Here is a 20,589-nt window from a genome sequence, read left to right on the forward strand (position 1 = left end):
AATGCAATCCACCATGTTAACAACCTAAAGAAAAGTCATACACTTGTATTGATTGATGCAGAACAAGCATTTGACAAAACCCAGCACCAATCTGTGACAGACACTCTGAAAAAACTAGAAATGTTAGGGGAGCTTCTGCAACTTGTTGAAGAACGCGCACAGAAGACATACTGGTTAAAAACCAGGCGCTTTTCAAAAACAAACAAACAAAACAAAACAAAACCAGACACTTTTCTCTTAAGATTGGAAACAAGGCGGGGCGCCTGGGTGGCTCAGTGGTTAAAGCCTCTGCCTTTCCTGGGGTCGAGCCTCGCATTGAGCTCTCTGCTCGGCAGGGAGCCTGCCTCCTCCTCTCTCTCTCTGCCTACTTGTGATCTGTCTGTCAAATAAATAAGAATCTTTAAAAAAAAAGATTGGAAATAAGGCAACAATATCTGCTCTCCCACGCTCCTGGATCGGAACAACAAATACTGTGAAAATGTCTATGTTGCCTAAAGCAATCTACAAGGTTAATGCAATCCCTATCAAACTACCATCAGTTTTTCTCAAAGAAATGGAACAAATAATCCTAAAATTTATATGGAACCAGAAAAACCTCAAATAGCCAGAGGAATGTCGCCTGGGTGGCACAGTGGGTTAAAGCCTCTGCCTTCGGCTCAGGTCCTGGGATGGAGCCCCACGTTGGGCTCTCTGCTCAGCGGGGAGCCTGCCTCCCCCCTCTCTCTCTGCCTGCCTTTCTGTCTACTTGTGATCTCTGTCTGTCAAATAATAAATAAAATCTTTTAAAAAATCGCCAGAGGAATGTTGAAAAAGAAAGCCAAAGTTGGTGGCATCACATTTCCAGACTTCAAGCTCTATTACAAAGCTGTCATCATCAAGACAGTATGGCACTGGCACAAAAACAGACTCATAGATCAATGGAACAGAATAGAGAGCCCAGAAATAGACCCTCAACTCTATGGTCAACTAATCTTTGATGAAGCAGGAAAGAATGTCCAATGGAAAAAGACAGTCTCTTCAACAAAGGGTGTTGGGAAAATTGGACAGCCACATGCAGAGAAATGAAACTGGACCATTTCCTTACACCACACACAAAAATAGACTCCAAATGATGAAAGACCTCAATGTGAGATAGGAATCTATCAAAATCCTTGAGGAGAACACAGGCAGCAACCTCTTCGACCTCAGCCGCAGCAACTTCTTCCTAGAAACATCACCAAAGGCAAGGGAAGCAAGGGCAAAAATGAACTGTTGGGACTTCATCAAGATCAAAAGCTTTTGCACAGCAAAGGAAACAGTCAACAAAACCAAAAGACAACTGACAGGATGGGAGAAGATATTTGCAAATGACATATCAGATAAAGGGCTTGTACCCAAAATCTATAAAGACCTTCTCAAACTCAACACCCAAAGAACAAATAATCCAATCAAGAAGTGGGCCAAAGACATAAGCAGATATTTCTGCAAAGAAGACATCCAGATGGCCAACAGACACATGAAAAAGTGCTCCACATCACTCAGCATCAGGGAAATACAAATCAAAACCACAATGACATACCACCTCACACCAGTCAGAATGGCTAAAATTAACAAGTCAGGAAATGACAGATGCTGGCGAGGATGAGGAGAAAGGGGAACCCTCCTACACTGTTGGTGGGAATGCAAGCTGGTGTAGCCACTCTGGAGAACAGCATGGAGGTTCCTCAGACAGTTGAAAATAGAGCTACACTACAACCCAGGAATTGCACTACTGGTATTTACCCTAAAGACACAAATGTAGTGATGTGAAGGGGCACCTGCACCCCCATGTTTATAGCAGCAATGTCCACAATAGCCAAACTATGGAAAGAACCTAGATGTCCATCAACAGATGAATGGATAAAGAAGATGTGGTCTATATACACAATGGAATACTATGCAGCCATCAAAAGAAATGAAATCTTGCCATTTGCGACGACGTGGATGGAAGTAGAGGGTATTATGCTGAGTGAAATAAGTCAGAGAAAGACAATTATCATATGATCTCCCTGACATGAGGAATTTGAGAGGCAAAGTGGGGGGCTTGGGGGATAAGAAAGGAAAAAATGAAACAAGATGGGATTGGGAGGGAGACAAACCATAAGAGACTCTTTTTTTAAAAACATTTTATTTATTTATTGGACAGACAGAGATCACAAGTAGGCAGAGAGGCAGGCAGAGAGAGGAGGAAGCAGGCTCCCTGCTGAGCAGAGAGCCCGATGTGGGGCCTGATCCCAGGACCCTGGGATCATGACCTGAGCCGAAGGCAGAGGCTTTAACTCACTGAGCCACCCAGGCGCCCCTATGAATGAGGCAGTTTTAAACTAGGGCTCCAAAATTCTTTGACCCTCCTCTCATTGAGGTGGGGTTGATGCCTTCTCCCCTTGAACCTAGATAAGCTTGTGACTGCTTGAATCATACAACACAGCAGGAATGATTTGACGGGACTCCCAAAACCAAGTTACAAAAGGTTATTCTGACAGTTTTATGCCTTGTCTACTCCAATACCTGCTTTGGGAGACCTGAGCCACTGAGTCCAGTCTGACTGCTCTGAGGCTGCCATGCTATAAGGAAGTCCAAGCCACAGGGATAGACTCCTGTTCCATTTCCAGTTCCACCCGGCCTTCCGGCTGACTTCTCACCATACGCGTACTCTATCAGTATAGCAACATGCTAAATGACATGAAGTTTTGGGATGGCTTGCTATTCTGCTGACATATTATGTCTTCTCCCTGCTCCCCAATGTCTGGGGCCTCAGCTGAGATGACTTAATGGCTGGGGGTGACCAGACGGCTAGAGGCTATAATCTCCTGGAAACCTCCTCTCTCACATGACTATTACCTGTGTTAGGGTGCCTGTTCTGGCTATTTTGCCCAAGTGGGGTCATATCATACTTGTCCCTCTATGCTTTCTTCCTTTAGCATGTTTTCTTCTTTCTTTTTTTTAAATTTTTATTTATTTATTTGACAGAGAGAGAGAGAGATCACAAGTAGGCAGAGAGGCAGGCAGAGAGAGAGGGGTAAGCAGGCTCCCTGCTAAGCAGAGAGTCCGATGCAGGGCCTCGATCCCAGGACCCTGAGACTGTGACCTGAGCCAAAGGCAGAGGCTTAACCCACTGAGCCACCAGGCGCCCATCTTTTAAAAAAATATGTTATTTATTTATTTGAGAGACAAAGAACAAGTGGGACGAGGGGCAGAGGGAGAAGCAGACTCCCTGCCAAGCAGAGAGCCCAATGCGGGGCTCGATCCCAGGACTCTGAGATCATGACATGAGCCGAAGGTGGAGGCTCAACCCACTGAAACACCCAGGCTCCCATTCTTTCTTTTCTTTTTTAAGATTTTATTTTTAAGTAATCTCTACCCCCAATGTGGGGTTCAAACTCACAACCCTGAGATCAAGAGTCACATGCTCTATTGACTGAGCCAGCCAAGCGTCCCCTAGGTTCATGTTTTCAAGGTTCATCCATGTTGTAGGACATAAAAGCACTTCACTCCTTTTTTATGACTGAATAATATTCCATTGTATGGATAGACCACATTTTGTCTATCCTGTCATCTGTAGACATTTGTTTCGTCAACCTTTAGGCTATTGTGAATAATGCTGCTATGAACACACTTGCACAAGCATCTGTTTAAACATCTGTTTCCAAGGCTCTTGGGTATATACACATAGGAATGGAATTGCTGAGTCATACGGCAACTCTGTGTTCAACCTTTTGAGGAACTGCCGGACTGTTCGCCCCAGCGGCTGCTCACGCCCGACTTCACGGCTCGTTTGGTCAAACAACACTCAGTTCACAACATGCAGCTCGGGTCTAAGATCACACAGTCATTTGCTTTCAACCAAGGACTAAAGAAAGTTGCTGCCTTTTCCTCCCGGCAGATTGGTGCATGTGTAGGTCCTAGCTTTATTTTCTTTTTCAGTTTTAGTCTTTATTTAACATGAAAACTAATACCTTTCTTGGCCTGTTTAGGAATCAAACCCACAAGACTGGTGTTGTCAGGTCGCATGCTACCCAACTGAGCTAACCAGCCACGTGGCCAGTCCTAGCTTTACTTTTATCCCAAATTCCAGAGGCCTGAACTGTAATTCTCTTATCAAGTCTTGGAAAAGGCTGTGTAACATCCTAGTGGGGGATGCCACCTCCAGAAAGAGGCCCACCAAGCACAGTGCTTCTTTCTCAGTGGCAGTGGGCTTGAGGTCGGACAACTTGGTTTGCACTTTGGGGAACCATCTCGATATGCCTCATGGAGGTGGCAGGCCCCTAAATTTTCCAGGGGCTTATCTCTCACCCTGTGATGAACTATTTTTTCAGGCCCAGTCGGCAGGATGCCATTCATGTAACAGACCAGCACGATGTCTTTGTGGACAGCCATATGATCGAGTTGGTCCCTGGGGACTTAATTACAATGATAGGCCAGAGAATTGAAGGGACAGTTCCAGAGGCTTCCTTTTGAGTTTTCTTTCCATAACTGTCCTCAGCCCTTGAGTCAAAATTCCCCTGTGGGAATTTTTTCAGCTGTGGATTGTTCCAATTATGCAGTCAGGAACTGGGAGAAAAGCCATAGGAGGACCCACAGTGAGAGGGCACCCAGACTAAGTCTTCATTTTGGACTAGTGGACCACAGTGGCATTCTCTGTCCCCAGGGAAGGAAGGAGTAAGGTTTGAAGCACACACTAGTGTTATGTGTACAGTGCCTTGTCTTCACTTGGCGGCTCTGAGCCTGTGGGCAGCTGGGTCTGGGGATTAGGTGAGGGGCCACATTTTCCACTGCAGCAATACAAGGCCAACTGCCATTCACCGGACCTAGAGTTTCTCTTGGTGGGGTGTATAGATCATGGCCTACTATAGGTGGCTTACTTTTTAAAAAAATATTTTATTTATGTATTTGACAGAGAGAGAGAAAAAGAGAGAGCATAAGCAGGGGGAGCAGCAGAGGCAGAGGGAGAAGCAGACTCCCCGCTGAGCAGGAAGACGATGTGGGGGTCGATTCCAGGACCCCGGGATCATGACCTGAGCTGAGGGCAGACACTCAACCGACTGAGCCACCCAGGCACTCTGGGTGGCTTATTATTAATAGGACATCATGACCAATTAGCCACCACCAAAGATCCTTGGGGATAAACCATTCTGGTTCCAGCTGCCAGTCCTGTTGCCTGTCATGATACCCATCCTGTTCTATGTGATGTAGTGCCACTACTTGGCCTCTGCGGCTCCAGGATCCCTGTTTTCATGGCAACACCTCTCACCTCCTTTCCTAGATTAGTTTTCCAGAACCTTCACCAAAGTATTTCTCAATGTTTTGGTGAAAGGAGTGTCCTTTGAGCTATCTCAGGGGATGCAGTTAAGGGTTGAGCCAGTAGGTTGCACATGACAACTTCATTCCAACATCTCCATGTACCCAAGTCTTAGGATCGGAGACAATGAGAGATGTGAGGAGCTGGGGCACAAGGAGTACTGGCATTCTCTTGCTCAGTAACTAACAAGGTGATTTCATCACAAGATCCCCAAGAAAGCCAGGATCAGCCTCACCAGACAGGGCAGGAGGAACTGCTTCTACTGGTAAGAGAAGGTCCATGGGGTTTCTGGGCTCAAGACAGACACATTAAGCAAAAATACTTACTGAGCATCTTCTAGGAGCTGAATATATAGCAGTGAACAACACAGACAAACTTTTCCTGGCTCTGTAAGGCTAACATGCTAGTGAAGAGAGACAAGAAACTAGATTCATTTCAGGCAGGGGGGAGGGCAGGTGCAAAAGATGCTGGAAGGGGGAGTGAGCCTGGAGTGAGCCTGGAGTAGTCCTGCGTATTCAAGAAGCCGTGTGCTGGGAGGGAGGTGAGTGAGGGTGGAAGGAGTGGCCTCAGAAACAGAATGGGAAGCAGCCATCACAGACACTTTGGCTTTTTAAAATAAGATTTTATTTATTTATCTGAGAAAGAGAGAAAGACAGAACAAGCAGGGGGAGTGGCAGGGGGAGAGGGAGGAACAGGCTCTTCTATGAGAAAGGAGCCTGATGTGGAGCTTGATTCCAGGATCCTGGGATCACGACCTGAGCTGAAGCCAGAAGCCTCACGGACTGAGCCCCCCAGCGCCCTCCCTTCTCTTCTAAGGTACTTGTCATTGGATTTGGGGTCCACCTGAGTAATGCAGCATGATCTCATCTTGAGATTCTTAACTTAGTTCTATCTACAAAGACCCTTTTTCCAAATAAGGTGACATTTAGAGGGTGGGAGGGTCTTCATCCCACTACAGATGGGAAGTCACTGGGCTTTGAGCAGAGGAGGGACATGGACTGATTTACAGTTTAAAGACACTTGCCAGCTGTTATGTTAAAACAGTATAATTGGAAAAAGTCGAAGAAGGGGGACCGTAGGAGCCCATTGGAAAGATACAGGAGATGATGGCAAAGCACTGAGAGGTTTGCTAGCAGACTGGATGCAGAACTTTGGAGAAAGATAGAGCCCACAGCAGTACCATCAATGAATACCTTAAAAAGTTATTCAGTGAAATATTTACCAGTGAAGCATTATAAAATAAGGGGGGAAGTAGTGAACTACTCATGGATTGGCTGATTCTAGGGAGTTTGGATATCTATTAAAAAGTCAATTTACATCATTATTATTATTACCTTAGCACACACCTAAGTAAATTCCCGATGGAATAAAAAGTGCGGAAAAACCAATCATCAGCTGTTTTTTAAGCCACAGCAAAATAAAATCTTCATATGGCAGAGGAGAAATGGAAGAAAAGTAGCAACTCATCAGAAAAGGTAATCGGAAAAGATTTCATTTACAACCGCAAAAAGGAATTAAATAAATAGAGTTCGGTCAAATCCCCAGACGTTAGATGAAAAACCCCCCTTGAGAGATCGAAGAGTGAGACGAACACCAGAGATGGAAGGGATTTGAACCAGGATTTGCTACTTCCTGCTGTCAGATAATGCAGCCATTAAGCGACCTGTGACTATAGAGCACTTAACATGGAGCCCCCCCCCATGGAATTCAAATTGAGGTGCGGTGTAATTGTATAACACACACTGGAAATTCTCCCTGAATTTCTTTTTTATACTACCCCCCCAAACACAATTGTGGAATATTCCATTCTTAAAGTGTATCGCTTATATGTTGAAATGATAATATTTTGAATTAATGGGTTAAACAAAATTCGTTATTAAAATCAATTTCACCTTTTTTTTTTTTTTACATGTGGCTGCTGGGAAATTTAAAAGTGCACAAGTGGCTCACACTATATTCCTATTGGCCAGCACTACTCTAGCTAGATGGCAATTGCAAGCAGCAAAGGGCTTTCAACCTCTCTGTGCCTCAACGTCTTCATTTTCCAATCAGGACTGAATCGATACCAACCTTAAAGGCTCGGCGAGAGGAAGCAGAGAGCTGCTGTTAACAGAGTGCTCGCGGGATAACCGGGTATCCAAACCCCCATCAAACCCAGCGAAGGTCAGAAAACCACGGTCCGGGCCACGCCCACCGGCTACGAGTCGCCGGGGCGGGCTGCGCATGCGTCTCCAACGCAGCCTAGGGCCGGGCGCGTTCCAAAGCGCACGCGCGGACGCGGAAACGCGGGGCGGGGTGGGGTGCGCGAACCAGCCAATGGAGTTGCGCAGGCGGCCCGCGCGCGCCTGGGGCTCTGCTCCCGGAGCTTGGCCCCGCCCCCCATCCCCGCGGCGCAGCACGCACTGGGCGTCGCACAGGTGGGCGGGTTTTAGTGGCGCGGCCGGAGGTCGGCGGGAGTCTGTGCTCGCTCCCTTGGTGGTGGCCCACGCGGCTCGCACGCTGTGCGGGGCAACATGGCGGACGCGGCAGGTAAGGGTTGTTTCCTCGTGGTTGGCCGGGCTAAGTACCAGCTCCGCCGCCTCGGAGAGCTGAGGGTGGGAGAGTGGCGGTGTCGGGGGCCGAGGTGTCCACTGCTCTGCCGCCAGGCGGGTCCCGTGGCTGTCGGGCCTCCTGCTGGCCTTGCCTTTTGGCCTTGGGTCTACGGTGAGGGCAAAGGATGAAGGGGTGCTCGTAGTGACGTGGTTCCGCAAGGCCCGGGCCTCCCTCCGAGGCAAGCCTCCTTAGAGCCCGGGTGGCCGTTGAAAGGCGTCGGCAGCCGCGCCGGCGACCCCGCCGTGACGGGAGACCTGGCGGTACCTGTACCGCCGCCTGCCTAGACGCGGTCAGCACCACGCGGAAGGGCGGTGGGAACAGGTGGGGAAGAATAAGGGCCGAGGGGCTCCGACATCCGCGTGGCTCCAAGTCAAAGGAAAGTTCTGTGGGCCAAGACCAGGTAGGGGGCAGTTCAGTGATCAGTTAGGGAACTTTGTGGCCCGTGGGCAGAACACTTCTGCGGCAGGTTTGAGCCCCGCCGCGGCCACGTGGTGAACCCGAATGGAAGCCTACATGTGCGACTGCTTGCGGTCGGTTACCGAGCCGCGCAGCAACCCACACGTTTGGCCTTACACACTTTGTTTTCCCCCATTAATTCTAGATGAAAGGTCCATTCTCTGCTTGCTCTGATTTCATTCTCTATTTTAAGCTTTGTTACCCTTCTTTTTGGGAAAAACTCCCAAATCTCTTGTCTTTTTGTTTTAGTATTTATTTTGCCAAAGAAACATAAGAAGAAAAAGGAGCGGAAGTCGTTACCAGAAGAAGATGTAGCAGTGAGTAGGAATATGTTATACTTTGCTTTAACTAAAGGGAAAGATTACTTAGATAATACATGACATGCAAGAAATGTTTTTAAAAGTTTCTAAGGAATGGGTTGGAGTTGGTAGTGGTTGTGTTGTAAGCCTCACAAACCCAGCCACCTAAATCTCTCCTGTCAAATAATAGTTTGCCAAGTAGTGTTGACCACACCAGCAGCTCCCCCTGAAATTCTTTTTTATCCCACCCACAGACCCACTGTCCCTCTTTAAGTAGCTGTCCCTGTTTCTTTTTACTTCTTTCTTGAGAGTGTGTGTGCACACGGGAAGAACTCAGGACAAGGGGGAGAGAGCATCTCAAGGAGACTCCATACCCATGATAACAGCCGGGACGCAGGTCTCCATCTCAGGACTCTGAGAGCATAACCTGAGCCGAAATCAAGACACTTAACTGACAGAGCCACCCAGGTGCTTCTAGCTGTCCCCATCTTGGTGGCAGTTCATTGTCCTTCTGAGATCCTGGTTCATTTCTTTTTCACTTGGAAGTCCCAGTGAAGAGGCATAAAGACTACCTTGTTTTCTATTTAAGAGGCTTTGACTTTACGTGGTAGTAACGGAATTGTTCAGAATCGGATCGGAAGTCTAACAGTGCATTTCTGTCCTGTGTAAGGAGATACAGCACGCTGAAGAATTTCTTATCAAACCTGAGTCCAAGGTGGCTCAGTTGGACACATCTCAGTGGCCCCTGTTGCTCAAGGTATGTGGTGAGGATTATGTATCAGATCAAGACCTAGCTTTTACATTATTTAAGTGTTAAGCACTTCATTAAGAGTGATTAGCACTACCATCTTTGACTTGGGAAATGCCAGATGTTACAGTCTAAAACTGTTTTCTTCCAGGTGTCTGACAAGGACTGAATTTTGTTTCATTTTTCATTTCCAGTGCACCCGGTGCTATAGTTAAAAACAGTTAAAATGTCAGAACAGTGTCATACTGCCATCAAAGTGTATAAATAATTAGTTCTTGGTTTCTGTATTTAACTCCCACCATACAGACTTGTACCAGTAGGACTGCTTTAGTGCTCAAGGACATGGGCTTTGGAGCCACACCAATTTCAGTCAGGGAGTGTGTGAATTTGGGCCAGTTATTTAACCTCTGAAGCTATTTGCTTATTGTGTCTTCTCTTAGGCTGAGGGTTGTAGGAGGTAATCCATGAAATGTGTTTAGCCAAAGTGCCTACCATGCAATAGGTCCTCTAGAAATTGCTGACTGTTGTGTTGGGTTTTAGAGTGGCTCAGTGATGAGTTGAATTACAAGCTTCACGAGGAACTTAGTGGGCATCGGGTATGAGGAGAGAAGGCTAGGGCACACAAAGTTACTGAAACACATCTTGACCAAGTGTTATAATAAACCACTATATATGAAGTAAACGAATGAGATTTGCTTATATAATTCAACAGAATTGAGTTTCTGCTTGGTCAGGTAGGTCTGCCGTTTACAGCTGCTTTTTTATTGTAGGCTCTGGGGACGTGCTAGTGAACTGGGTAGGCCAAGGTCCCTACTGTCTTGGAATTTAAAATCTAGGGGTGGGAGATAGTTTTTAAAAATTGCTATTTATGTCAAGTACTGTAATGAAGCTAAACTAGGCAACCTAGTTGAAGGGAGCTCTGTCCCATCTGTGGTCAGGCCTGAGAGAGGAGAATGAAGAAGAGGAGACCTGGAAGAGCAGAGATGGGAGTGTCTGGAGCAGGAACAAGATGGTTGTATTTGGGAAACGTTGCCAGTCTTAGTACCCCAAGAAATCTTTCTGGAGGAGTGATCAAATTTGTCTTAATTCTATTCACGTGGGTAATTTTTCCATTATGTAAAGAGGCTTAACAGTCTGTCACACTAGAGAATGAAAACATAGCAGAATCCGGGTTCGTAAAGTTGCAGGTTAACTATAACATGGCTGATATTGGTGCTAACTCTCATATATGTTAATGGTTTATTGAGTTTATTTTGTGTTGTGTCGTTGCTTTCCAGAACTTTGATAAGCTAAATGTAAGGACAGCACACTATACACCTCTTCCCTGTGGTTCAAATCCTCTCAAGAGGGAGATTGGGGACTATATCAGGTAAATGTGTTGGGAGCATGTACGGCTCAGACTTCTTTTATTTTCAAAATGACCTTTTCAGGGGTCCCTGGCTGGCTCAGTTGGTAGAGCATGGGACTTGATCTTGGGGTCATGAATTTGAACCCATATTGGTCATAGAGTTTGCTTGAAAAAGTGACTTTTCACATCAGTTGTTCAAGGTGGTAGTGGCATTTTAGAATGTTCTAGAATTGGTATAAATACATAACCTATACCTGTGGTGAACTTGTACTCTTCAGATGCAGTTTTTATCAGAGGGCCGGAGATGACAGCACAGTGATTTCTTTTCCATTTTAGGACAGGTTTCATTAATCTTGACAAGCCTTCCAACCCCTCTTCCCATGAGGTGGTAGCCTGGATCCGACGGATACTTCGGGTGGAGAAGACGGGACACAGTGGTACTCTGGACCCCAAGGTGACTGGCTGTTTAATCGTGTGCATAGAACGAGCCACTCGCTTGGTGAAGTCGCAGCAGAGTGCAGGTATGTGGAAGAGGGGGTGAAAAGAGGTAGCTCCTTTATTATCGGAAGGCTTTCTAGGTTTCCTTTCCTTCTACTTTTTGGACCTTGGTAATGGTTTCTACACTAGTTAAAAACAAATTCTTTTTTTTTTTCTTTAAGATTTTATTTATTTATTTGACACAGAAAGAGAGATCACAAGCAGGCAGACAGGCAGGCAGAGAGAGGGGAAAGCAGACTCCCCACTGAGCAGAGAGCCCGATGTGGGGCTCGATCCCAGGACCCTGAGACCATGACCCGAGCTGAAGGCAGAGGCTCAACCCACTGAGCCACCCAGGCGCCCCTAGTTAAAAACAAATTCTAAGCAGAGATGCTCTGGTTGTGTACCTTCTGTCCCTTGCGAGATCCTAGTCCATCTGCCTTTCTTGGAGTTCCACATACTGGCCATGTGCACATCAGGTTGATGGAGTCTGTCCCTGGGACTGAGACGGGACTGTGTCTGAGTCCGGCTCCAGGCTCTTCGGACTGTTACGGCTGCTTCTGCGGAAAGTTCCCTTCCTTCATTTTCATCAGGGGGAACTCCTACATGAACTCGCAAGGCTTTGTTCTAAGCTGGCTCCATGCTGCGCATTGCAGCTGTCCCTGTCAGCACACTGGAAGCTGAAACTCCCAATGAGAAGAAGCATCTTCATTCCTTTTCCATGTCCAAACCATGAAATCTGTCTTGGTGGAAATTTGACAGAAAGAGGTCCTCAAACTGCATGCTTTTCTTGCTGCACAAGGTGGGACTGTGACCATATAGAAATACAGAAAACTCAGTGGCCACACCTGACTACTCTTTTGTCATTTTTTAGGCAAAGAGTATGTGGGAATTGTCCGGCTACACAGTGCTATTGAAGGGGGGACTCAGCTTTCTAGGGTAAGTTTGTGATTACGGGCAGCCTGGGTATCTGAGCCCGTGGAGACCTGCGGCAGGTGGCTTTCCTGGCTGTCCTGTCTTGTGCCCTTTTCAGTGGGCTGCTCAGAGCAGCCTGGATGGGTACTGCGCATTGACAGGGGCACTTCTGGCCGTGTCCCTTCTGAGAAAAGGGCTTCGATAACTACTGAGTCATCCCTGGAATAAAGAAGCAAAAAGGGAAAGCACATTTGAGGTCTTAAATGATTGAAAACTTTCTCATTGGTGTCCTCAAACTGCCACAGTAGACTGTTTGCTCTTATGTGAGAGTCTATGCAGTGAGTCTTTGTTTTGGTTTGTGCTTATTCTCAGGCCCTAGAAACTCTGACAGGTGCCTTATTCCAGCGACCCCCACTGATTGCTGCAGTGAAGAGGCAGCTCCGAGTGCGGACCATATATGAGAGCAAGATGATCGAGTATGACCCCGAAAGAAGATTAGGTGGGTCATGGGCCTGTGGGGAACTGAGTTGACATTGACCACATGTGCACAGGACCGCATTCTTCTGAATTACATTTTCTGGTTAGGAGTAGATGCCCTTAGTATATGGTGTGGTCAGAGCCTGTTTCTATGGCATGTAGTCTCACTGGCTCAGACAGTAGCTCGGGGCCTGTTAGCCAGTGATGGACTCACGTCTCCGTGTGTGTGTGTCGTAGGTATCTTTTGGGTGAGTTGTGAGGCCGGCACCTATATTCGGACGCTGTGTGTGCACCTTGGCTTGTTACTGGGAGTTGGCGGTCAGATGCAGGAACTTCGGAGGGTGCGCTCTGGAGTCATGAGTGAAAAGGTACACCGCTACGGGGCTACAAGTTTTCGAGCTGGTACTTAACACCTTCCGCCTTTGCTGCAATCCCGCCTGCCTCACAGCCTAGAAGAGGCGGTTTCCAAAGTGTTGAGTTCAGCTCAGGGCAGCTTCCCTGTTCTGTTAATTAAACTTTGGAACATTGAAACCTGGGCTGTGGGAGATGATTGGATAGAGAACATTACTCTGTTCATTTGCTGCCTCTCGGCCTACAGAAGTGCCCGCTTAGATCTCAGTAAAGCGGTAGTTACAGAACTGTAGAAGAGAATGAAGACCAGTGAGTTTGGACTAAATTCATTCAGGGTTTGGAAGTTTGGGCACGGTTGGACTATTTCAGGGACAGTGACACTGAATAGTTTTCATACATGGCTGCTTTTCAGGACCACATGGTGACGATGCATGATGTGCTTGATGCCCAGTGGCTATATGACAACCACAAGGATGACAGTTACCTGCGGCGAGTTGTTTACCCTTTGGAAAAGCTGTTGACTTCTCATAAAAGGCTGGTTATGAAAGACAGTGCAGTAAGTTCTGGGTTACAAGTTCATGATTGCTCAAAATGTGACTACACAAGGATGAGATGCCTTCTGTTCTGAAATCCACATTTTGTGTAAAGAGGTGTGACATGACGGGAACTTAACTGTTTTCCATTGGGCTTATTTTCATTTTCTGGTTTTGTAAGTTGGACTATGGATTCTTTGTTAATAAGCATTTATAATTGTTTTTACTAAATCAAAGCCACGTATACTAAATTACAGAGGAAAATTTAATGCTAGACATAATTCCAAATCAAAATAAGGCAGATTGTTTAAACATTTACTATGAATTTTTCCAAAGTAAACTATCAGTGGTACATCAAATTTGCCTTCCTGCAACCTGCTAGTTCTATGTGTGCCTAAGAAACCTTGATATATTTTTAAGTTGTTGCCAGAAAAGATTTTTTTAATTGTGATTGAAAGTTAAGATGAGCATTTCAGAGATATTACAAGCTATGTCCTTAGGAATTTCAGTAAAGCTTCTTTCCCTTTAAATGTTAGTTTGAGGCTATAAAACCTAAATATCACTGAACTTACCAAGCTTTTTTTTTTGTTGTTAGCACATTTACTAAATAACGTTGAAAATAGTTCCTTTTAACACTTTAAGTAATTTCTGTACCCAGCATGGGGCTCAAACTCACAGCTCTGAAATCAAGAGTTGCATGCTCCACCAACTAAGCCAGCCAGGTGCCTCACAAGTAGTTTCTTAACAATGTAATTATATCAGGGACAAAGGATAGTTGAGTTGAAGGTGTTTGATGCATTTTTTTGTACGTCTTGCTTTGTAATAGAAAAAAATTACGGAGGTATACTAAACTATGCCGTGGTAATACCGAAAAAAACATAATCATGTGAAACACGATATAAATGTGATCGAGTCTCCTTATGCTGGGGTCAGACTGGTGCCCGCTGGGTGAATTTAGGGGAGATGTGAAATACGGTCAGGAAAAGAGATCCAGGTAAGTGAAAACCAGATGGCACAAGCCATTGAATTCCGGGAGAGGCTAACCCTGAGCTCTCATGTGATGGGTTCAGCAGGCCTCAGTGATCTTGCTTGTTGGTTAATTTGGAGGCCGTTTAGAGGCCAGATCTCCCCCAAAAGCAAAAAGGTCTCCTGTTAGGGTTTCCCTCCTCAATAATTAGAAAAGAGAGAAGAGTAAATAAGGAAAACCAAGGCTGGGTTTTGGTTTAAGATGAAAATATCTTTAAGTGAAGTGGAGAAATGAGGAATAGGTATTTATTTTTTTATAAATATTATTTACTCATTTATGTATTTTAAGAAATAGTTTGAGAGAGAGCATGAGGTGGAGGGAGAGGGAGAAGCAGGCTCCCTGCTGAGGAGGGAGCGTAGCACGGGGCTCGATCCCAGAACCCCGGGATCATGACCTGAGCCAAAGACAGATGCTCAACCGACTGAGCCACCCAGGTGCCCTGAGGAGTAGGTATTTAAGTTCCTCTTTAACATTTCTGCGTCCATGTGTTTTGAGGCGCCTCACCCATGGCGGGTGGCTGCTGCGTGCTCCAGATGGCGGCCACGGCAGCCGGTGCCGCTCGCTCCATTTGGCAGCCCCGCCCGGAGGTGTTCTCTGGGCTGGCGAGAGCGGGAGTGGCGGGCGGGGTTCCCGCAGCGGCTGGGGCTCTGACTGTGCGGTGCCGTCTCTGCAGGTGAATGCAATCTGCTATGGGGCAAAAATCATGCTTCCAGGTGTTCTCCGATACGAGGACGGCATTGAAGTCAATCAGGAGATCGTGGTCATCACCACCAAAGGGGAGGCGATCTGCATGGGTAGGAGAAGTTGCCCTGGTTCCTTCTGTGCCGTCAGAGCCAGGCTTACTAAGCAGGACCCAGAGTCCTGGCTCCTCGGGTTCATCTGACCCTTGTGTTGTCTGAGATGTGGAGGGGGAGTCAAAGCACAGCCCTGTGCTAGATGGGCGGAGAGATGAGGTCAGTGGGGCTTCCTGTCCCAGCTGGCTGCTGGAGGTGCGTGGCAGCAGCCTGGCTCCGGTGGGGAGACGGAAAACCCTTAACGTAGGGAGTAAGTGTGGTAATTGAGACGAAAAGTTCAGTCCGCTTCTTGTCTGCCGGTAGCAGTTAACTTGGGAGCTTTGAACTGCTGTTGGAGTGTCCTTTACAACTTCAAATGTCCCATTGCCCTGAAGGGGCTCTGCAGGCTGTTCGCTATGTGTGGCCTGAGCCCCAAGCTTGGTGAGTGTGTCTTTAGGGTTACTGGAGGTGTCCCCTCCTCTGACTCTCGCGGTGTGCTTTCTTTCCAGGGCAAATTAGGCACGGTAAATGGATAGCTCTGATTGCCTTATTAAGAGGTCTCCTGAGGATCTAGGAAACCATTGATTTTTATGTGGTTAGTGTAAATGTTTTTTTTAACTGACAATTTTAATGTGGTTTCAGAGCTTTTTTCCCATAGAGGTGGCTTTTCTCCACATGAACATCCTCAGCAAAGGAAACCTCAAGGCAGTAGAGTTTTGAGTTTTAAATGTTTTTTTCTTTGTGAAGATTTTATTTATTTATTTGAAAAAGAGAGAGCCCAAGCGGGGTGAGGGGCAGAGGGAGAAGCAGACTCTCCGCTGAGCAGGGAGCCTGATGCAGGGCTCGATCCCGGGACTCCGGGATCATGACCTGAGGTGAAGGCAGACGCTTAACCGACTGAGCCACCCAGGCGCCCCTTAAATGTTTGGGGTTTTTTTGTTTGTTTTTATTTTATTTTTTGATTTTTTGAGAACGATCGTGCAAACACACATACAAGCAGGGGGAGGCGCAGAGGGGGAGAAAATCTTGAGCAGGCTCCACACTGACTGCGGAGCTCGACACAGGGCTTGATCTCATGACCTTGAGATCATGACTTGAGCCGAAATCAGGAGTTGGATACTTAACCGACTGCGCCACCCAGGTGCCCCAAAAATGGGGTTTTAAAATTTATATAAAACAGTGGAATTAGGGCTCAGAGTATAGGAAGTTTTCTTCCTTCCAAGTCATTCTTTAATCTCATTCCAACACCTGTAGCCGTTGCATTGATGACCACAGCAGTGATCTCTACCTGTGACCATGGTATTGTAGCCAAGATCAAGAGAGTCATCATGGAGAGAGACACTTACCCTCGGAAGTGGGGTTTAGGTCCAAAGGTAAGTGGGACTGGGTGTGTGCCCTGCTGTGAGTAACTCTGCAGTTTTGCGTTCTTGAATACTCACGTGGGCAACCCTTGGCTGTGTCCCTGCCACCACAACTTGCCTTGTACTGGGCTCTGGGGAGTGCTGGTGGGTAGCTGTGGGACCATCTCAGACCTTAGAGGTGTCAGTCTAATGGGGGAAGCAGATGGCTGTCGCTCGTACTGCACGACCAAAGCCACGCTGCAGGCTGACCAGCACCGGGAGGTGCCTGGCTCCTCGGGAGTGCAGAGTGAGGGGCTCGACTTGGTTGGGGGGTCTGGGTAAGGGATCTTTGCCAGCCATGCCAGCCAGCATAAAGGACGTCTGTTGGTGAAGAAGGGTGGGAGGGTCTGGGGAAGCTGAAAGAGCATATGCTGCAAAGGCCCTGTGGTGGGAGAATGGGCTGGAGGCAGGTGCCACCAAAGGACGTTTCGGAGGCAGTCACTGATAAAAGTAGGCTTTGTGACTTTTGACAAGTCCCATGTTGCTCCTGTTGGAGAGAGTGAGTTCAGAGTGCTTTGCAGAGAAGTGTGAGTCCCAAGGGAGGGGCCTTCACCAAGCCGCCGTAGTACCCGCTTCATGTGTCCCACCGTTCTGACCTTGAAACCCTGACGGTCCACCAGGCAAGTCAGAAGAAGCTGATGATCAAGCAGGGTCTTCTGGATAAGCACGGCAAGCCCACAGACAGCACGCCTGCCACTTGGATGCAGGAGTATGTGGACTACAGGTGAGGGCAGGGCGCTTCGGAGCCCTGGGCAGGCAGAGACAGCACGCTGGCCCCCCTGGATGCGGTAGTGCGTCCACTCCAGGGAAGCAGGGGAGGCCGCAGGGCCCTGAGGGGTGGGCGCAGTGCAGCTCGGTGCTTGCCTAGGGGAGCCGGGACAGGAGGTCATGGAGCCCAGGTGTGGGGAGTGCTGCGACAGCGTGGTGCTGATGAGGCCTTGGGGGCTGGAGGGACTTCCTCTCGACCGCCCGGGCCAGGTAGGGGCTCAGGCCTGCCCCGCAGACAGTTATCCCTTTCTAGTCTGGCTCGTGGGACTCTAGAGGGAGTCAGTCTGCAACAGTAAGTGGTGAGTTCTTCTGTCTGTCGTCAGTATTTTGATGGTGGCTTCAGACTTGCCGGATATCACTGGTTGGGGACGCAGCAGGACCTCCCCAGAGGCCGCTCAGCACATCTTACCGCTTGGTGCCTGTCTTTCAGTGACTCCGCGAAGAGAGAGGTGGGGGCCAAGGGAGTAAAAGACCCACAGGAAGTTGCCGAAGTAGTAAAAGCCCCCAGAGTAGTTGCTGAAGCGGTAAAAACCCCAAAGGTAAGGAACGTGCTGTGGGCAGTAGGGAGTGTGCTCTGGGACACGATCGTGTTGGCTTGTCTCAGTGGCTGCGCTCCCGTCACGGGTCGTGGCTCAGCGTGTCAAGGCCGCCCCGGCCGCTGTGCGAGCTTGGTGTACTCCTCTGGACTGTGTGGACTCCGGTTCCCGTTCCCTGTTGTGTCTGCTGGGGGCGTGGGGGGCTCAGAAATCAGACTGGCCTCAGCTCCCAGCTTGCGGAGGCAGTGCCACTGGCTCTCGGTGGAGGAACACGTTATTCTGGCCCCTCCTTGGGGCAGATTCGCCTGAGGCTAACCGCCCTAGATCACGTTAGCACAGCCTTAGAGAAGGTCAAGGGAAGTACATGCTACCACCTCAGCTTCTCAGGGTCCAGGGGGCACCCCTGACATCAGAGCACAGAATGGGTGCGCCGAGGGGCCTGGAACGAGCTGTCTGGGAAGCGCTCCCGGCGTGCGTGGGGCCTTTCTGTGCTCCTTCGCAGGCGTGCGGGCCAACTTCCCAGGCTCCTGCCGTGGCCCTGGCTTCCCGGTCTCGGGGGTGAGGCCGTGCTTGAATTCTCTAAGTTACGGTTCTGGGGTTTGTCATTAGAAAGCTTCCTCCTGTAGTCAGGGGCTGTTCTGGTGGTCCCCGCCTTCTTATTGAACGTTTCTCATCCATTTTTGCCCCAAATCTGACATTTGATCGCTTGTGTCCACCTTAGCGAAAACGAGAGAGTGAAAGCGACGAGACCTCCCCACAGCTGGTCAAGAAGGAAAAGAAGAAGAAGAAGGACAAAAAGGCCAAAGCTGCTCTAGAGAGTGTGGGCGATATGGGAGACGGGGTACGTCCACACCCGGTCAGGACACTCGGGGCAGAAGGGATCAGCAGCCTCCTGTCGGCGACAGTACCCGTGCCCTTGGTACCACCATTTTGTAGTAACCGTGCGCGCTTGCGGTACTGCTGGTGACGAGGGCAAGTGTGTAAGAGCCCGCAGCAGTGTCACTGGGGAGCTCAGGACCTGCTGTTCTGCGCAAAAGTGGTTTTCTCTGGAATGTCCTCCCACATCCTGCAAAGGCTTATTGGGCTTTTGGGATGTCCCTGGTTTGCTTGTTAACAGGTGCTGTAAGGCTTTCTCTTTTTCCCAGGACAGTGATGGTACCAAGAAGAAGAAGAAGAAGAAGAAGATCAAAGCAGAAGCAGTTTCTGAGTAGCTGACGGCACTGGAGCACGGGGCCAGCTGGGAGGAGGAATTAAAGCCTTACTGGGAAAACAGAATTCCTTTCATTCTTGACGGAATGCGCCACAGGCCCGAGGATGGGTGGAGCGTTCTGGCACATTTTAGCTGCTCCCCGAGAACTCGGGTGATGTCGCCTGGTGTGCTCGCCCCATCCTGTCCTGTTTTAAGGACGCAGGTGAAGGAAGCAGCTTTGATGCCACCCCTTTCCCTGCTTGGGAGAGTTGGGGATCGACTCCTTCAGATCTGGCAGCTGCTGTCGATGGCTCCTTGAACGTGATAGCGCTCTCCTGCTTTGCACCATCCCCCAACCCATTTTTTAAGTTTCTAAACGTCGCTCACTGAAATGGTGTACAGCACGTAAAGGAATAGACCCGAACCACATTGTTCGCTGGAGGGAGAAGCCTTTCCCCCCATGTCCTGTGAGGACAGCGGTCTGTTCTGGCCACACGCGGGCCATCTCTGGCTTAGCGGTCCCGCATGTGCTCCTCTGGCACCTGGAGGTCCGGCTTCACGCACCTGCCCCCGTCGGCCTGCTTGTGCTCGTGACGGAAGCAAAAGAACCGTCCGTATTTCCTCCTCTAACTCCTTTACTTTCAAAGGATGCAGTCACTCATTGCTAGGAGAAGATTGTACTTTTTACTTATTAAAGTTTACTTGTTTTTAAGTATTTCTGTTGGGTTTTCTAATTGTTGGGGATGTCAAACTAGTAGAACAAAAAAATATAAACTATTTTGATTAAAAAATAGGGAACTTTGTTCTATTTGAAATTTAATGCTTTTCCTTTGGTTACTTTCTCTGATTCTGTATCTCACAACATTGATCCTGGGGCCTTTTATCTGGCATGGGTCCAAATACTCTGGAATCTTCGTTCAGGACCCTGGCTAGATAATAGATAAAAAGGGGCATCACCCCCAATCCAGTGATCTCCCCAAACAGTTGCAGGGAGGGCGCTAAGAGTATTTATGTCGTGGGTCTGGCGGGAGGTGCCAGTGTGTGTGGGGAGGGATTCCGAGCCTAGACCCGAGGCTGGGTTTCCCTCACCAGAAAGGTTAGGATGAAAGCCGGTGGCAGATCAAAGCAGGAGGCTGCGTGTGCGCCTGTCTGGGCACCAGCGTCAGGAGGGCACAGGTTTGTGTCTCGGCTGCTGGGTGAGCGGTGGAGTGGAGCCATTTCCCCCTGCGTACAGATTAATTTGGGCAGCCGGTCGTGGGGCTGCTCTGGAAACCATGTCTGGAGAATGAAGAGAAAACTAAGGAATGGCTGCCAGGAGAAGAATGGGCTGATCACACCTTTGCCGGCCACCTTGTGTGACAGGTCACACGTCTGTGCTCCGGT

At 48.4% G+C, this 20,589-nt stretch overlaps 1 protein-coding gene and 2 non-coding genes across 3 annotated transcripts; all 3 read left to right on the forward strand.

The window, feature by feature from the left end:
* Positions 1 to 7,730: 7,730 nt before the first annotated feature.
* Positions 7,731 to 19,580, forward strand: DKC1 (dyskerin pseudouridine synthase 1). Its single transcript, XM_032846269.1, has 15 exons — positions 7,731 to 7,846; positions 8,615 to 8,682; positions 9,335 to 9,421; positions 10,690 to 10,781; positions 11,097 to 11,281; positions 12,112 to 12,176; positions 12,525 to 12,651; positions 12,867 to 12,997; positions 13,393 to 13,536; positions 15,214 to 15,334; positions 16,568 to 16,686; positions 17,334 to 17,437; positions 17,912 to 18,020; positions 18,739 to 18,858; positions 19,163 to 19,580. Exons 1-15 carry the CDS (start codon positions 7,831 to 7,833, stop codon positions 19,226 to 19,228), a joined length of 1,554 nt encoding a protein of 517 aa, XP_032702160.1. The 5' UTR covers positions 7,731 to 7,830; the 3' UTR covers positions 19,229 to 19,580.
* LOC116860368 lies at positions 13,093 to 13,229 on the forward strand. Its single transcript, XR_004381305.1, has one exon. It is a non-coding gene; the product is annotated as a small nucleolar RNA SNORA36 family (small nucleolar RNA).
* On the forward strand, positions 17,711 to 17,839 carry LOC116860369. Its single transcript, XR_004381306.1, has one exon. It is a non-coding gene; the product is annotated as a small nucleolar RNA SNORA56 (small nucleolar RNA).
* Positions 19,581 to 20,589: the final 1,009 nt, after the last annotated feature.

This window comes from Lontra canadensis, unplaced genomic scaffold, assembly GCF_010015895.1.
Source record: "Lontra canadensis isolate GAN:19392208 unplaced genomic scaffold, GSC_riverotter_1.0 scaffold174, whole genome shotgun sequence".
Classification (NCBI taxonomy): domain Eukaryota; kingdom Metazoa; phylum Chordata; class Mammalia; order Carnivora; family Mustelidae; genus Lontra; species Lontra canadensis.

Bases quoted from the DNA above. Each gene is read 5' to 3' on its own strand.
- DKC1 (XM_032846269.1), top strand. The intron at 10,782-11,096 runs GTAAATGTGTTG...TTTCCATTTTAG, and splicing joins GAGATTGGGGACTATATCAG to GACAGGTTTCATTAATCTTG. The intron at 18,859-19,162 runs GTACGTCCACAC...TCTTTTTCCCAG, and splicing joins TGGGCGATATGGGAGACGGG to GACAGTGATGGTACCAAGAA.